Genomic DNA, 14,980 nt, shown 5'->3' with positions numbered 1-14,980 from the left:
TATATTTCCTTAAGTTTCAAATGACGATTTCACACAGTGGTAATCTTTCAGTTGTTTCTCCCCTTGTCTATAACTTGCTGTTTTTCTATGCACTTAATAATTATTATCGTTCTAATATGTATTAGTTTTGCCGTTATCCGCGGAGGGCCTGCTGTTTAGATAATGCTGGGGAGTGTTGATGATGTGGAGCGTTTCTCGACTCTCCTCTACAGTGGGGACAAATCGGCAATGCAGATAGCCACGGAGCTTGGATGGGATGGTTTCGCGTCTGCCATGGGCTTGCAACTGATGCAGAGAGTTCTTAAGGAATCTGTAGCCGCATGTTCGATCTTCTTTGTTTCTCAAGCGTTAAACCATTTGGTGACTTCTAAGTTTGCACTTGCAGACCTTGTGGACCTCGAACAGATGCTGAGTTGTGTCATTGTGGAGCGGCATAAGCTCTTGGACACTCATAATAGGGACGCCCTTGTCCGGTTGCTATGTTCTGTAGTGAAACGGGGATTCTGTGACGCCCCGGAGCTCCAAAGGTTTCCCCTCAAGGTGGCTACGGCGCTAACCGGTGAAGGGGGTGATTATTCGGAAGAACTCGTATCCTTATCGTGTCACATCCTAACCGTGTTGATCGACACGATAGGATCTACGGACGGCCCAAACCAGAACCTCGCGGTGAATAAGAAGACGAACGTGGTTTTTCGCGATGAGTGCCTCCACGACATATTCAAAAGTGTTTCACGTTGCCTTAAACGGGCTCAGTTGTCGCACAATCAGGTGGTCATTGGCGCCGTACCGTTATTGCGCCAAATTCTTTTGTTTGACTTTACTTGCTCCTTGGAGGATATTACTGAGGACGTTTTGACAACTGATTATCCGCAAGGTTGGGCGGCTGACCTTTTGGACCAAGAGCTCTTCGCTAAACTGTGGGGGTTGTATTTACTTCCGGAGGGGGATGCGCGCCTCTTCTCTCCCTTGTTGGAATCGTTGGCATCACTCATATCTCTGAGGGGATCACTCTACCCACTCTGTGAGGATCAGAAGGCGCGGATATCCTGTTGTTTTGAAGTCACGCTTCCAATTATGACGGAGTGTCTTCACCTAGAAGATCCCACGGTTTTGCACGAATTTTGTCGCTTGTTGAATCGTCTGAAACCGAATTTCAGCATTGAGCAAATGTGTAGCGTTTCGTGTTATGAGCAATGGATTGGAGCCCTTGCCGATTTCACTCATTTGTGCTTCCAGAACTGGCGCCATGCGCGGCGGTCGTTCCTTTCTTTAACCTCCACTTGGGCGAAGTTGGTGGGATCTCAGTCCTACTGCAAAGATAAACGCACACTTTTTGGGGAACTGGCACCGAAGGTGTGCTTGTCGTACATTACGTCAAATCAGGAGCAAGCGGTAGCGTTCGCAAGATCTGGTGAAATTGCATCGTTTGAGGATTATTTTCTCGATGAGGATACATGTGTACAAGAGTTGGAGCTTCAATTTGCATCGCAGTTGTTGCGATTCTGTGGTCGAGACACAGAGGAACACATTTCAACACTCATCGAGTCCCATTTATGGGTTCTTAAGTCATCGGAACATCAAGCAGGATTTTGTTTGACGAGCATATACGAACAACTCGCATGGCTTATCACCCTTTCCAGCTCATGGTTGCGCATGAACCATTCCCGTAGCGATGCATGCCCGATAATATGTAAGGCTTTATGGGCATGCTTCGGTGTTGTGAGTTACGATTGTGAGAGAAAGCTTTCATTGTTTGTACCTCAGGGAACTCGTCGTCACTTTCACAACTCCCTCATAGCTTTACTTTGTGCCACTTGGAACGCGCTTCTTCTTGATCGGCTTGATGATGGCAACGGGCTACGGGTCTCCCTTCAAAATACTTTATCTCTGAAAAGTGATGGAGAAATGTCCTCCACTGTGCTTGGGCTTATTGTGGACGAGGTTATGAACTGCGCTCACTCTTGTACCGATGAGACAGCCGTCGAAGCCTTTGCCCTTTTGACTGAGGTGGCTCAATCGCCAACTTCTGTTGCTATTTTAAAGACGCTGCCCCACATTAATGACCGCCTTGCACTCGATGCGGAGATGACGATGGGCAAAAATTCCAGGGTTTACCACCGTGTGCTGTTTCTTCTTGCGCGTATCAGGGCTCAGATTTGGCTGTCCAACGGTGGTTCCCAGGGTGTAATGGGCGACATTGAGCCATCACTTGTTGGAGACTTCAAGATTTTCCAATATGGTTGTGTAGAACACGGTGAAGATTATGCGGATGCTCTCATGCGCGCTACATGCTCATGGCGAGGCGCGTTTTGCGCATGCCTGTGCCAACGTCTGTACCGAGTGTTGCTGAAACGCATACTTCCAAACTTTGACGTTATAGTCCAGCATTTTCAACGTGAGTTTGGAACTAACTGTGGCGTACAGCTGTTGCGCTTGTTGGACGAAATAACCGAAAATCGTTACCGGCGTATAACGTCCGGCGCCCATTGTACGGAGGGCTATCTTGTCTTCCGCCACATTGGTAACTCTATGGGCACAGTGGTCAACATTATTGTTAAAGCGTTGGAGACCCGTGGATCTCAACTTGAGGCTTGGGGTATCAAATGCTTGAGGATCACGTTCCATACCGGTCGTAATCTTCTCGCAGGGGGGCTTTGCAATATGGGAGTTCTCCGTCTTTATGCAGATCGGTCCCTGCCGGCGTGCCTTGTGGCTCTCTGGCGTGCTATGATGCTGGTGGACCGCGAGCGTTTATGCCAAAATGAGAAGTTGGCGCGTAGTTACTTTATGCTTGCCTCTGAGCTGCTTAGAGATTTGTATCTTTGGTTTATCTGTGACTTACCTATCGAACATTTGTTACAAGTTATTCATCTACTCGAATTCTCGCTTAACTGCCAGAATACCTTTGGAACTCTTATAACACTTGGAGCAGAGGCGGTGGCAGCTTTTACCAGCGCCCTGTGTTGTCGTGAGGGCCATGAAGGAGGTGAAGGCGTTAAAATATTGGGGGCACTTCTTCGGGCGGACAAGAACGTTTTTTCCCGACTGCTGCGGGCGACACTTGACCTTATAACGACAAGGAAGTGCACGACGGATCCATTTGAGAGCCTTCTGCAGACACTAATAGTGCTGGATGGGGACTCTTTCGTGCAGCTAGGTGACTTGTTTTCCGGTTTGGCGGCTGTTGGTGGAAAAGGAGCGGAAGTGAGGGAGGCGTTCGTGCTCTTACAACAGTGTGCTTGTGAATCTTATCGTCAGAACAATAAAAATTCGTTTGTGAATGGATTTAAGCAGTTTTCGACAGTTGTAACCCGCTGTTTGGCATGAGGGTAACTTGGAATGAACCTCGTGCACTACTTAAATTCAAGAAGCAGTTCTTCCGGGCGCAAGTCAGTACTTTCATCTTAATCGGCTGCTTTCTTTGCTACTTGTTTTGTCTCCCGTTGCTACTGCGTGTCGCTTTTTCCATTTTTCTTTATCCCCCGGCTTCGCATCTGTGCTCGTGTTGATGCACGTTTTCCAGTGGGCGCACACACTGACTTTGCGATACTGCAGTTGGAGGGGCGCGAGATGCAAAGGTGTGTCCACATACTCTCCAGGCACTATCTTGCCCACCACCTCGGAAGCCGTGCTTCTGTAGCTCTGCTCTGCTCACGCGCGTATTTTGTCACCACACCATGCCTCTTTGCACGTCGGATTAAGGGCCGTCGGACAAGGCATCGTGAACCCGCGGAGGGCGATTGGCTCTGCCAGTGCGGGGAGCCAAATTATAAATCGAAGCGCGAATGCTACAAATGTGGGGCGCCGGCCCCTCCGCTCCCACCTGGTGTTCGGCGTCCGTCCCTTCCCGGTGAGGACCCTCACGACTGGGCGTGTCCGTGTGGCCAGATGAACTTTCGCGGGAGTGTTGTCTGCCATAAATGCCAACAGCCAAAGCCGACGCCGCCTCCGCTCCCCGGAAAGGAGGTAACGTTGTGGACGTGCCCAAAATGTAAGGGTGTTAATAGAAACGTGCGGAAGTTTTGCTTCAAATGCTCTTCGCCGTCACCACTACTAACGTTCAAGCCCGCTGTGTAAGCTACAACGTGAGCGCGGCTGACAGTGAGTTTACATCCGTACACGAACGTGCTTTCGAATATCTGCTCACGGTGATGAGTGAGGTATTCTGTCTTGTAAGTAATTAAGGATGTGTATTGTTTGCTAAGTTGGTAGCACAGCGTTAAACTTCCGTTCCACTGTCTATTCTATTTCTTTTTTAAAAAAATCATTGCACTTTTTCTGGTCAGTGTGCTCCTCTGAACTGTGTGTAGGTGTGGTGAAGTGTAGATCAAAATGGAGCCAGCAGCTGAGACCATCAATGTCGCATCAAATTCCTCTTCGTTACCGCAGTTGGAGACGGCAACAACGAGGGAAAAGAAGCGGCTCTTCATGATGCAGCGTGCAGAGCGCCTCAAAGACCCGAAAATGCGTCATATGGGCATCGACAAGGAGGCGCTTGACAGGCAGGTCCGTGAAAGGGAGGCGCTTCGACAGCTGGAGAAAGAGCGGAACGACTTTTATGACCGACAAGCCCTTCTGATGGATCGCCATGCTCAGGCACTTCAGAAGGAGGTTAACGAGATACGAGCAAACCGTGAAAAGCAATTGCTTGACTACCGTGAAACCTACCAGAGGAAGGAAACGCAGCGCGAGTGGGACCTCAACGATCCTCACTGGAAGGCGAAGGATTTACCGGGCCGTGTTGGCGACAACGATCCCCGAACTGGGGTTTCTTCTCTCCAAAAATTTGAAGGTGAGGACTTGGATTACAAGAATCGTCGGGCTGCTCAGCAGCGCCAACAGCGCGAGTGGGCGCGGCAGCAAACGGAGGAGAAACTCGCGAAGAAGTGGATGGAGGAGGAGGCAAACCGTGTCTTCGATGAACGAAACGAGGAGACCAACCGCCGTATCTACGATATAGAGCAGGGTATCGCCGAGCAGCGCAGGATGATCCATAAGAACCAAGCAGAATTTAATAAAGCCCTCGCCGAGCAAAAGCGCCGTGAGGCCATTCGAGACAAGGAGGAGGACACCCGCAAGGCCCTTGAGGAAATTCGTTTCCACATGGAGGGTGATTTCCTTAACGAAACCGAGACGGTCGTGAGCGAGCTTGGAAAGAAGGTGAAGGCGGAGCGCTACAAAGGCATGACAGAGGAGCAGAAGCGTAAGTTTCTTGAGGATCGGGCGAGACAACGCGATCTTTTGCGGCGTCGCCGGTTTATGGAAGTCGAGGAAGAACGGCGGTGGGCCCAGCAGGACAACTTGCAGCTTCGCATGGCCAACGCTTTGGAAAGGCAGAAGGAACGTGAACGGCATGCAGAAAGGTTGAGCATTGCTGCCGAGCAGATGAAGCAGAGGGAGGCATCACAAATTCGCAAGAAGCAACTAGACGAGTTGTACACCAATCAGGTAGATGAAGACTATTTCAAGTATTGGGATCTCTGTATGTAGTCAACTAGAAGAATGAGGGGGGGGGGGGGTGGCGTGCGCGCCGTTGGACACAGGGAATCTGTGGCATTTCTTTTTGTCTAACTTCCACATTTCAACATTTGTGGTGGGTGCATGTCAATTTTGAAGAAGCCTCTTTTTTTTGTTTCCAGTAAATAGAAGAAAAATGATATATATATATATATATATGCGTATATGTACTGTGTATTCTTGCACGTAGAGGCGAAAACACACGAAGGAAGTGCATAAAAGGGGGAGAGAACACGAGATGAACTTCTGTAAGTGTCGTTGTCGTGAGATGTATTCATCACTTAATCGTGAGTTTTTTGTATGCTGTGAGGTGCACTTGCCCCAATCGTCTTTTCTCTGATGACTTCCCACCGACTCACATGACTTTTAGTGGTCGTGTTTCACATTCGTGTGGTCAAGCCACATTCCTCTCGTTATTACATATATGCATATATTCTTAAATTTTATTTCTCTTCAGTTTCATCCACCACCTTGAACTAGTCAATCCATCAAAGGTGTACTTACATGGCTTGTGTTCACACAGCTGGGTCTCCATTGTCATATACTTCCCTTGAAACCTACGGCGACAGTGCTCATTCACACGCAATATGATTCTCGGTCTCGGTGATGGTACGTTTGCCATCCTATTTTTCATCATTCTTGGTATAGTTGGGACGTTATTTGGGTCGTACGTATGCCCCCGGCTGGTGCTGCCTATCGGCCTCGCGTGTGCCGCCATGCCTTTTATTGCATATGGCTGCATTATATCGTCGCCGCACGACCCCGTACCTGCGCCGCTGCCACAGACGTCTTATAACAGGGAGCGGCCGTTTCCTACAAATCCTGATGAGGCGGTTGTTGTGGATTATTTGTTTCCTGTCCGTGTCGTACTAATGGTACTTACATGTGGTTCCCTTCTTGCGGCTGCTGGTTATTACGTGGTTCGGGTGGTAGTTCTGGAACCGCCGTTCAAGGCTCCGCGTGTTCAGTGCCTACGAGAACAACTGGAGGAGGAGCACCCAACATGGTATCGCTAATCCAATGTGTCGTGAAGTCTTTGGGTGTTACTGTTTTTATTTTGTTTTTAACTCTCCCTTCAATGGGCGGTAGTTACTCCTCCCTTCCATTGCCGACCCTACCTACTTAAACTACACTATTCCCTTGCGTAAGGTGTTACTGCCTCTCCCATTTATTTTCTTCATTTTTCATTCCTGACCTTCGTTTTGCCTTCGTTTGGTCCCCACTTTCTGATGCCATGATTTCCTCCGTTGTTGAATTTGCTAATGTACTCAGCGGCACTGCAGGGGCATAGGATCGTACGAGAACCACCGTGTAAAGGAACGTCAGAAGTGCTGAATTAAAAGAACTAGCGACATCCCAGGTGAAGAGGAAAAGAAAGGGGAAGGGAAATATAGGGTTAGGTGAAGTTTCCTTACATGAAAGAGGAACCCGCTTACAAGATTATAGTAATTGGTGATGTGGGTGTAGGGAAGAGCAACATCTCATCGCGGTTCTGTGACAGCATTTATTACGATGACATTGTTCCAACGATTGGCGTGGACTTCAAGTATTGCCATACCACAACTTTAGAAAAGCACGCGCGCACCATATTGCTTCAGATTTGGGATACCTCCGGGCAGGATCGTTTTGTTTCACTCACGACGGCTTACTACCGCAACTGTCATGGCGCACTGATTTGCTTTGATCTCACCAATCGGAGCTCCTTTGAAGGGATCGACGCGTGGTTTGAGCGCCTGAGGTCCCACTGCCCGGTACTTCCGCCCCTCATCCTCGTGGGCTGCAAGTTAGACCTGGTGGAGTGCAGTGAACTTCATAAAGAAGGGACAAGCTTAGGGATTTGCAGGCAAGTGGAGAAAAGCGAGGCAGACGCATGGGCAAAGCGACACGGTTGCTTGTGCTACTTCGAGACGAGCTCGAGAAATAACACAAATGTCTCCGAAGCTTTCCAACACCTGGGGACTTATATAGTGAATAACACAACTCCAACTGTCGAGGGTCATGGGGACAAGGCGATAGGGAACATCGTACGATTAAACACAAGTACACATACTAAAAAGAGGAAGTGGAGGTGCTGAACCTCTTATGGTGGCAATAGCATTTGCCATTCACTGAACGGGTAAGCCATCGTTCACTGAAGGAGGAGCTTTGGAGGAACTACACATGAAGGCTAGACGAGAAATTAGTGAAAGGATAGGAAACGGAAGGCAGCAATAGTGAAAAAGAATCTATGAAGTGAAGCAGATAGGTATTTTCTTTTGCCTTCACACGTGTATGGATGCTTGCCGTTTGTGATTTAGTACGGTATCCAAGCCAGCATAGACAGTGTGTAGCACTCCGTTCGCTCTCTCCAGTACTGAAAGGGAAGTGTTACGCCGAGGGCCATCGTATCTTCCCCCCTTTTTTATTCGACTCATTTTATTCTTGCCTTCTTCTCGCATTTTGTTATACCTCTCTCTTATCAATTCTATTGTTTTATTTTTCATTTGGAAGAAGGTTTCGTACACCACTGAACACCGTGGTTCTATCTTTGGTCACTCGGCTCCACCGGCTCAGATGCTCCGTCGCATATACGGCCGTCCCTTTCTTTTCTATCTTGGGTCTCCCCCTTTACAATATCTGCGCCTGCACTCCCCACAGTCTACACATCTGCACATATATACATATATGTATACCTTTGTATATTGTTACATCTATTTGTGTATTTACGCGTGTGTGTGTGCTGCTTCCCACTTTCACTTAATATGACGAAGTTCCTCCCCCTGTTACATGCCATTAAATTCATTCTGTTGTAAGCGTCGTTTCTATCAATTAGGCCCCATGGTTTGTGTGTTGAGTGTAGTTATTTCCTGTTATTTCCATTTCCCCCAATTTGTGTGTATTGTTGACCAAATCTGTTTTCCTTCGGTGTTGCGTGCCTCATCGTGGTGGTGTTCCTGCTGGTGATATTGACGTGTTGAAAGGTTTTTTTAATTCGTGGGATTGTAGGCGTGTGGGGAAGTGACGGTAAGGAGAAGAAGAGGCGGATGAGCAGGCGCGGCCAAATAACGTTAACTTCCTGATGGGCACGTTACCCCGCACCCGGCCTCAATCTGCGGCTACTGCGCTTTGCGTAGATTTTTTTCTTTGCAATATATAGACGGTCAACTTCCTCTTTGTTTTCTTCACTTTTCTCGTCACGTTTTTTTTGTTCAATATGCCCGTTTGAAGAGTCCACTTCGCATATGATCACAGCAGCTTCCCCTGGTGGGGACTGCGACTACATATTCAAGATTATTGTCATTGGCGACAGTGGCGTTGGGAAGTCTTCCCTTACGGTGCGGCTCTCTGAGGATGTTTTTTACAAGGATTACGCATCCACCATCGCTATTGATTTTCGAATGCACCAAATGACGTACATGGATAAGCGTGTCCGCTTGCAAATATGGGACACAGCCGGGCAAGAGCGGTTTCAGTCAGTGGCAACTGCCTTTTACCGCGGCGCCAACGGCGTAATGCTTTGTTTTGACCTTACACATCGACCCTCATTTCTACACTTGGAGCACTGGATGGAACGCGTGCGACAGCAGTCTCTTCCCGGTATCCCGTGCTTATTGGTTGGATGCAAAAGTGACGAGGCCCGCACTTCGCGGCAGGTATCGAAGGAAGAAGCGATGGCATGGGCAAAACAACATGGAATGTCGTACATTGACACGAGCGCAAAGGAGAAGGAGAATGTACAGTCTGCGTTTCAGAAAATAGCACAGGAGATATTCGAGGATATGAAGGAACGTACAGGAAAGGGTCTGTCCCCAAGTGGTGGTGCAGGGGGAGCTGGTAATGGTGTCAGGTTGGCCGGAAACGAAGGGCAAAAGGGCTCGAAGCGTGGTGGTTGCTGTTAAAATGTGCTCTTCGTTCGTACTAGTGAGAGGTAATATGTTACGGTAGTGAATTACGGAACGGATGGTTCAGCGGTATTTTTGTTTTTTTTCTTTTTAAAGGGAGGAAAGACGCAATTGTGTACGTATGTGCTATATCCGTGTGTGTGTGCGTGTACTTGGGGCAGGGGGAGAGGAGGAAAGCGTATGATTGAGAGGTCACGCATACATTCCCGCATGGTTCGCCTTCCACATGAGTTATTAATGTAGGATACGACCGTTTATGAAGTCACGTGTGATGTATATGTGTGGTTCCCTCTTGTCTTTTAGCTTTCATCTTTTTCTTTTGCATCGTCCGCTTGTCCGGCGTCATCCCTCCCACTTTCTTTTTGGGGCTCACCGGTTGACGGGAGACGTTTGGTCTCCACCTTTTGTTGCGGCGCCGATTACATTCCTTGTCGTTTTCTCATTTGAGTCTCTACTGTTTGAGGTGGGGTAGAGGTGTGTGTTTTGAGCCCCTTAGAGCACTTGTAAATGACAAAGGATTAAATGCAATGGTTGTGCTCGCAGGGGTTTGCAGTGTGTCCACCCTTTCATTGTCCGATACCTCTCTTCCCTTTTCCCTGCTTTTTCTTTTTTTTTTTCCTCCTTCCTCTGCCATGTCATATCATATCATATTATATTTTATCCGCTTTTTGTTGCTTGTCTCTTTTGAATATTCCCTTTGGTTCCCCACTCTTTGCACTGTACTCCTTGTCGTCTCCCTCTATTCATGCCATTTTTTTTTTCCAGCTGTAGAGTTTTGTGGATACAAACCACGATAAAGTAGTAGTTTGTTGCACCGGGGGTAGGTGGATGTGTACAGGAGGTTCAACAAAGTTTTATGTGAACCGGTCAGCGGTGTGGTTACTGCCCTCCTGGGTTCTGATTTTGTTGATTCAACCATTAGCGGCATACGGAAGTAGATGTGACACAAACCCAATCTACATCGCTTCGGAGTGTTTAAAGATGCCGGAGTGCGCGTGGTGCTGTGAACGACCTGTAGGAAGTCAGTGCTTTGACCCGTCGGAGCAATACAATGCGCTGTCATGCAGTGAAGCGGCCACGTTAAGGAACTCCAGTGTGACGTGTGGCGCAAGGTGCGAAGCTGCAGCAGCCGATTGTGACAGCTGTGAGGATAGGAACTGGTGTTACTTCTGTACAAGCTCAAACGAATGCCAACCGGCGTACGAAACGTGCAAAGATGGGCGGGTGATACAATCTTGTGATATGCAGGATATGTCAGAGTGGAATTTGCTCATTGTGATTTTACCTCTTCTAGGTACAGGTGGTTTGCTCATCGTAAGTTCGACGATAATGTACGTAGTTCTGTTGGTATGGCAGTGCCGAGGTGAGGAAACCCCCGAGGCTAATGTGACCAACGAACAGACTCCACTTCTGGCTGAGACTGGCTCCAATGGGGATCATGGCGATGCAGCTAATACCGATGGGGGGAATGATGCTCAGATTGATGAGGAGAGAGTTGTTTCTAATACATCCGATAATACGGGTGAGGGGAGGGAGGTTAACGCAAGTGAGGAATGCTCGCCGGAGTTGTCTTCCGATTTGCCGCAATTGCCAGCATCGGTCGCTCAAAAGAAGGATGGTACGACTGAGGAAGCCGGGGCTCGCTCTGCAGCGGCGAGTGTAACGAGCAATAGCGACCTTCTTTGTCATTTATGCCTCGACGCATATTCGACAGTGACATTTCTGCCGTGTTACCATACTTGTTGTTGTGAGATGTGCTGCACCAAACTCCGTCCCACAGGTGATAAAGGCCTCACGTGTCCTTTTTGTCGTGTCAAGATTCTAGCTATGGTTAGTTTACGGGGCCTCTCCAAAGGCAACGATTAGTTTTGTTACCCTCCAGTATGCACTCTCTCTAGTCTAGACCTTGTGATGGGTATCTTTATGGAAGATTGAGTGCAGGTTGGGTTTCGCTGCTTCTGTCATCATCGCCTGCCGCATTTTTTTCATTCTTTTTTCATACTTCACCTTTTACTATTTTCACATCGCGAATAAGAGGCGACGTTATTTCCGAAGTGGGTGGGAGAGGATAGACAAAGCGAAGCGCTGGTGCATATGTGTGTGTGTGTGTGTGTGTGTATTTGAAGTTGTGTCTCAAGCGCGTATGGAAAATTACCGCATCAAACTCCTCCAAGAGGAAAAAAAAGGAGATGAGTAGGGAAGTGCGAATGGGTTAGGAAGTGTTAATTATGCTTTCAAGGTTATATCATTAGGTTCCACTGTGCGTCATCAGTTCGCTTTTTTTCTTTTTCGTTGTTGTTGTTGTTGTTATTCTACTTATATCTGTTGCTTGGTTGCCTCTAGGTTGCTGGATGCGCGGTTCCTTAATTTGTGTGTGTGGGGAGATAACAGGAAGAGAAGGATGGAATATGTTGTTGGAGTTGAGGTCAAAACTCTTCATGCGTGTGCACCACGATGCGTAACATGTTATCTCCCTTTCATTAACCTTACCCGGTCACCGTACAACTCTCATCATTGTATCACGTTTCTTTTTCCTTTCCATTGAGGACGAAATGAGAATGGAAATACTAAACGAATTATGAAGGATTATTTCCGCTCGTATTTACATCATGTGGATGGCGTCGCGATTCTGAATGGTTCCTTGAGGCTTTTCCAATTTTTTTTTTTTGCATGGCTCAAGATACAGGGTAGTTCACATTTTTACCCCTCCCACCTCTCCTGTTTATCAATTTGGAAAGTGGTCGGGAGCCTTCGTAGCACAGTGAGGTGTTTAAAACGGGAGATAAGGGCAATACGAGAAGAGTACAAGAAAGACAGATGGAACGCGTGAGGTACAAAGTCATCGAAAAAACGGGTGATTTGGGTGAAGTCGTGCAGGTGAAGGTCCGCGACGTTGGTGTGGACTCACGGGATTTCGCTCCAGTTGTGCGTGTCGCATCGCTGCGTGAATGCCCGGCGCAGGTGGCTGAATTTGCTGGACTTATACCGGGGCCATCCTGTCCCTCCTGTAGGCAAAAGGAAGCTTACATACGGCGACTGGTGGAGTACATACGGGAGCTGGAAGCAACTATCAACACTGACAGGGCGGTGAGCGCCCTCATGCTAAAGATGGAAAACGCCGAGGGCGATGGTGTGGAGCAACCAAAGAATGGGGTCCGTTCCTCCCCACAGCGATCCGCAAGTGGAACATTTTCCTACGCGTTCCCAACGTCACAAAATATCACTTTCGAAGAAACGGATGGCGAAGGACATCCCACTCTGATGGAAATGATGACAGACGAACTAAGGCGGCAGAGCTTGCTCACGGCGATGATGTCACTTCTGAACCGACCGACATTGGAAGAAATTGTAACCATCGGGGAGGAGATGCGGGCGGAGCAAACCAAGAACCTGCAGCCTGTAGCTTTGAACAAGGGGTCATGACACATATGTGAGCAACTGCACGTACATGAGCCATCATTATCAAAGTTGGGAAGGTTTATATTTTTAGTTCTCTTCCCTCCCCTCCGCAACACACACGCACACTATGTTTACGTTTAGTTCTTCAGTCACGTGTACAACCCCCTTTTGCTATCTGTTTCTCATTGTCGATTCCGCTAGTTTTTTTGTTTGCGGGATTTTGCCTGCACTTGCATATCGTCGCATGTTCTGCTTCCTTCCTTCTGTTGACCCCACGTTCTTTTTGATGAATTGAAGGCAGGAAGGAAGGTTTTACTGTTTAACAAACTAGAGGGATTGCGTGGATTTTAACGGTAGTGCTGGATCGAGAGAGTGACAACTGCGCGGGGCGAAGGGAGAGCAGGATAGAATAGAGAAGTTAAAAAAAGAAAAAAAAAGAAAATCAAAGTTGACACCGCATAGTGAAAGAGGACAGGACGAGTCCCTTGCAAACGGTTGAACAGAAGGGAACGTAGGACTGAACGTGTAGCCGTTTACCGCCATGATTGGTATGATGGCGCGTAGTGGGGCGGGTGTTTTCCCCCCCAGGCGCCCTGGACAAACGGACGGTGACCTCCGTAAGGAGCTTAACGACCGGAATGCCCCCCGTGATTCCACCATTCTCACCCGCACGGAACTGGACATCATACGTGAAATGATCAGTGGAAAGAATATTATGACGACACTCACGCGAAGTGCAGTGCGCACCCGCAGTGTTGAGGCTGAAGAGCACAAGCGGCGCATGCAGCAGTATGATGAGGAGCAGCGCCTTTGCGGTGGGAATGACAAGCCGTTGGAACAGATTGAGGAAGAGCAGCAGCGACGCCTCAACTTGGAGCGGGCGAAGACGCTGCTTGACGAGCAATATGACGAAGTGAAAGCGATGAATCAAATCGTTGACGAGGCCCGGTGCATTGCCGTGCGTAACGCACAAATAAGGGAGAGGGAGCTGCGTAAGGAAGAGGAAATGGAGTATGAACGAAAGATGGAAGAGATGATGACAGCTGAAGCAGAGAAGGCGGCAAAACTGTATAACGAACGGGAGGAGCAGCAGGTTGTTGCCCGCAAGAAAACTCTCGCGGTTATTAAGGCTCAGTTGGAGCAACACGATGTAGAACGCGTGCGGAAGCTGGAATTGCTTCAGCACGAACGGGAGGCCATGACACGCCACCTTGAGCTTTTACGAGAAGAGGCTCAAGCTGAAAAACTTCAACAGCAGGAGAAAGAGAGGCGTATTATGGAAGCCGTTGCACTGGCCAACGCGCAACAAATCAGCTTAAAGAAGAGACAGCAGGAACTCGATGAGGAGGAGGATAGGCGTATAGCAGAGTTTATTAAACGGAAACAGGAGCGTGATCGCCTCTATGCGGAGGAGCAACAGCGCATACGAGACGAAAAGGAGCGTGAGGTGGCCAGACTGCGAGCAGAACAGCAACGGGCACAGAACACGCAGGCATTGCTGGATGACATACGAGCACAGCGTGCACAAGAAGAGTACGCGCGAGATATGCGCCGAAAGGAGAAAGAGCGTAAGGAGCGTGAGGCTGCAGTTCTGCAGGACCTCGCGCAAATGCGCGAGAAGCAGATCGAGGAGCGCAAGCGCATGAAGGCCGAAGAGCGGCGGCTGGAAGAAGAGGAGGTGGAACGCATCAACGCCGTACAAAAGGTTGCGTTGGAGCAGGAGCGAGAGCGAAAAATGTGGGCCCGCAAGCAACACGAAGAGAATTCTCTGGCAGTGCTCAAACAGATTATGGATGTTGAGGAGAGACGCCGCCGTGAGCGGCAGGAGTACGTGGCCGAGGGCAACAGCATTATGATGCAAATAAGGGAGAGGGAAGCAGCCATTGAGGCCATTCGCCAGCGTAAGTTGAAGGAGTTAGAAGAACTCGGTGTGCCTGAAGAGTACTGCCAGGCACTGCAGAAGAAGATGAAGGTCAAGGTGGCCCGGCGATAGTTACATTTTTAACCGCAGGAACTTTTGTATTAATACGCGCATTATATTTTTGGTATTGCCCTAGTCACTCTTTTTTCCCTTCTCCCCGAGTGTCTCTTCCGCTGCTACTTGATGCATTCGTTCGACTTTACACACTGTTTTGTTTTTTTTTTGCCTACACGGCTTCTAGGCCTCTCACGCTCGTGTTTAC

At 48.6% G+C, this 14,980-nt stretch overlaps 10 protein-coding genes across 10 annotated transcripts; all 10 read left to right on the top strand.

The window, feature by feature from the left end:
- Positions 1-162: 162 nt before the first annotated feature.
- On the top strand, positions 163-3,327 carry TbgDal_VIII4470 (hypothetical protein, conserved; the record flags this gene model as incomplete). The annotated part of the gene is made up of 1 exon (XM_011777480.1): positions 163-3,327. One exon carries the CDS (start codon positions 163-165, stop codon positions 3,325-3,327), a length of 3,165 nt encoding a protein of 1,054 aa, XP_011775782.1.
- A 243-nt stretch (positions 3,328-3,570) lies between these two features.
- On the top strand, positions 3,571-4,077 carry TbgDal_VIII4460 (hypothetical protein, conserved; the record flags this gene model as incomplete). The annotated part of the gene is made up of 1 exon (XM_011777479.1): positions 3,571-4,077. One exon carries the CDS (start codon positions 3,571-3,573, stop codon positions 4,075-4,077), a length of 507 nt encoding a protein of 168 aa, XP_011775781.1.
- A 255-nt stretch (positions 4,078-4,332) lies between these two features.
- TbgDal_VIII4450 (flagellar protofilament ribbon protein, putative) lies at positions 4,333-5,490 on the top strand (the record flags this gene model as incomplete). The annotated part of the gene is made up of 1 exon (XM_011777478.1): positions 4,333-5,490. One exon carries the CDS (start codon positions 4,333-4,335, stop codon positions 5,488-5,490), a length of 1,158 nt encoding a protein of 385 aa, XP_011775780.1.
- A 614-nt stretch (positions 5,491-6,104) lies between these two features.
- TbgDal_VIII4440 (hypothetical protein, conserved) lies at positions 6,105-6,533 on the top strand (the record flags this gene model as incomplete). Its single annotated transcript, XM_011777477.1, has 1 exon — positions 6,105-6,533. One exon carries the CDS (start codon positions 6,105-6,107, stop codon positions 6,531-6,533), a length of 429 nt encoding a protein of 142 aa, XP_011775779.1.
- Positions 6,534-6,932: 399 nt separating this feature from the next.
- TbgDal_VIII4430 (small GTP-binding protein Rab7, putative) lies at positions 6,933-7,592 on the top strand (the record flags this gene model as incomplete). Its single annotated transcript, XM_011777476.1, has 1 exon — positions 6,933-7,592. One exon carries the CDS (start codon positions 6,933-6,935, stop codon positions 7,590-7,592), a length of 660 nt encoding a protein of 219 aa, XP_011775778.1.
- A 200-nt stretch (positions 7,593-7,792) lies between these two features.
- On the top strand, positions 7,793-8,257 carry TbgDal_VIII4420 (hypothetical protein, unlikely; the record flags this gene model as incomplete). Its single annotated transcript, XM_011777475.1, has 1 exon — positions 7,793-8,257. The coding sequence occupies one exon, from the start codon at positions 7,793-7,795 to the stop codon at positions 8,255-8,257; it is 465 nt and encodes a 154-aa protein (XP_011775777.1).
- Positions 8,258-8,738: 481 nt separating this feature from the next.
- Positions 8,739-9,395, top strand: TbgDal_VIII4410 (small GTP-binding protein Rab1, putative; the record flags this gene model as incomplete). The annotated part of the gene is made up of 1 exon (XM_011777474.1): positions 8,739-9,395. One exon carries the CDS (start codon positions 8,739-8,741, stop codon positions 9,393-9,395), a length of 657 nt encoding a protein of 218 aa, XP_011775776.1.
- An 831-nt stretch (positions 9,396-10,226) lies between these two features.
- TbgDal_VIII4400 (hypothetical protein, conserved) lies at positions 10,227-11,264 on the top strand (the record flags this gene model as incomplete). The annotated part of the gene is made up of 1 exon (XM_011777473.1): positions 10,227-11,264. One exon carries the CDS (start codon positions 10,227-10,229, stop codon positions 11,262-11,264), a length of 1,038 nt encoding a protein of 345 aa, XP_011775775.1.
- A 951-nt stretch (positions 11,265-12,215) lies between these two features.
- On the top strand, positions 12,216-12,821 carry TbgDal_VIII4390 (hypothetical protein, conserved; the record flags this gene model as incomplete). The annotated part of the gene is made up of 1 exon (XM_011777472.1): positions 12,216-12,821. One exon carries the CDS (start codon positions 12,216-12,218, stop codon positions 12,819-12,821), a length of 606 nt encoding a protein of 201 aa, XP_011775774.1.
- A 691-nt stretch (positions 12,822-13,512) lies between these two features.
- Positions 13,513-14,790, top strand: TbgDal_VIII4380 (hypothetical protein, conserved; the record flags this gene model as incomplete). The annotated part of the gene is made up of 1 exon (XM_011777471.1): positions 13,513-14,790. One exon carries the CDS (start codon positions 13,513-13,515, stop codon positions 14,788-14,790), a length of 1,278 nt encoding a protein of 425 aa, XP_011775773.1.
- Between the last annotated feature and the right edge of the window lie 190 nt (positions 14,791-14,980).

This window comes from Trypanosoma brucei, chromosome 8 (assembly GCF_000210295.1).
Source record: "Trypanosoma brucei gambiense DAL972 chromosome 8, complete sequence".
In the NCBI taxonomy this organism is placed as follows: domain Eukaryota; phylum Euglenozoa; class Kinetoplastea; order Trypanosomatida; family Trypanosomatidae; genus Trypanosoma; species Trypanosoma brucei.
The sequence above is the reverse complement of the archived record's forward strand: the minus strand, read 5'-3'. Positions and strand labels throughout refer to the sequence as shown.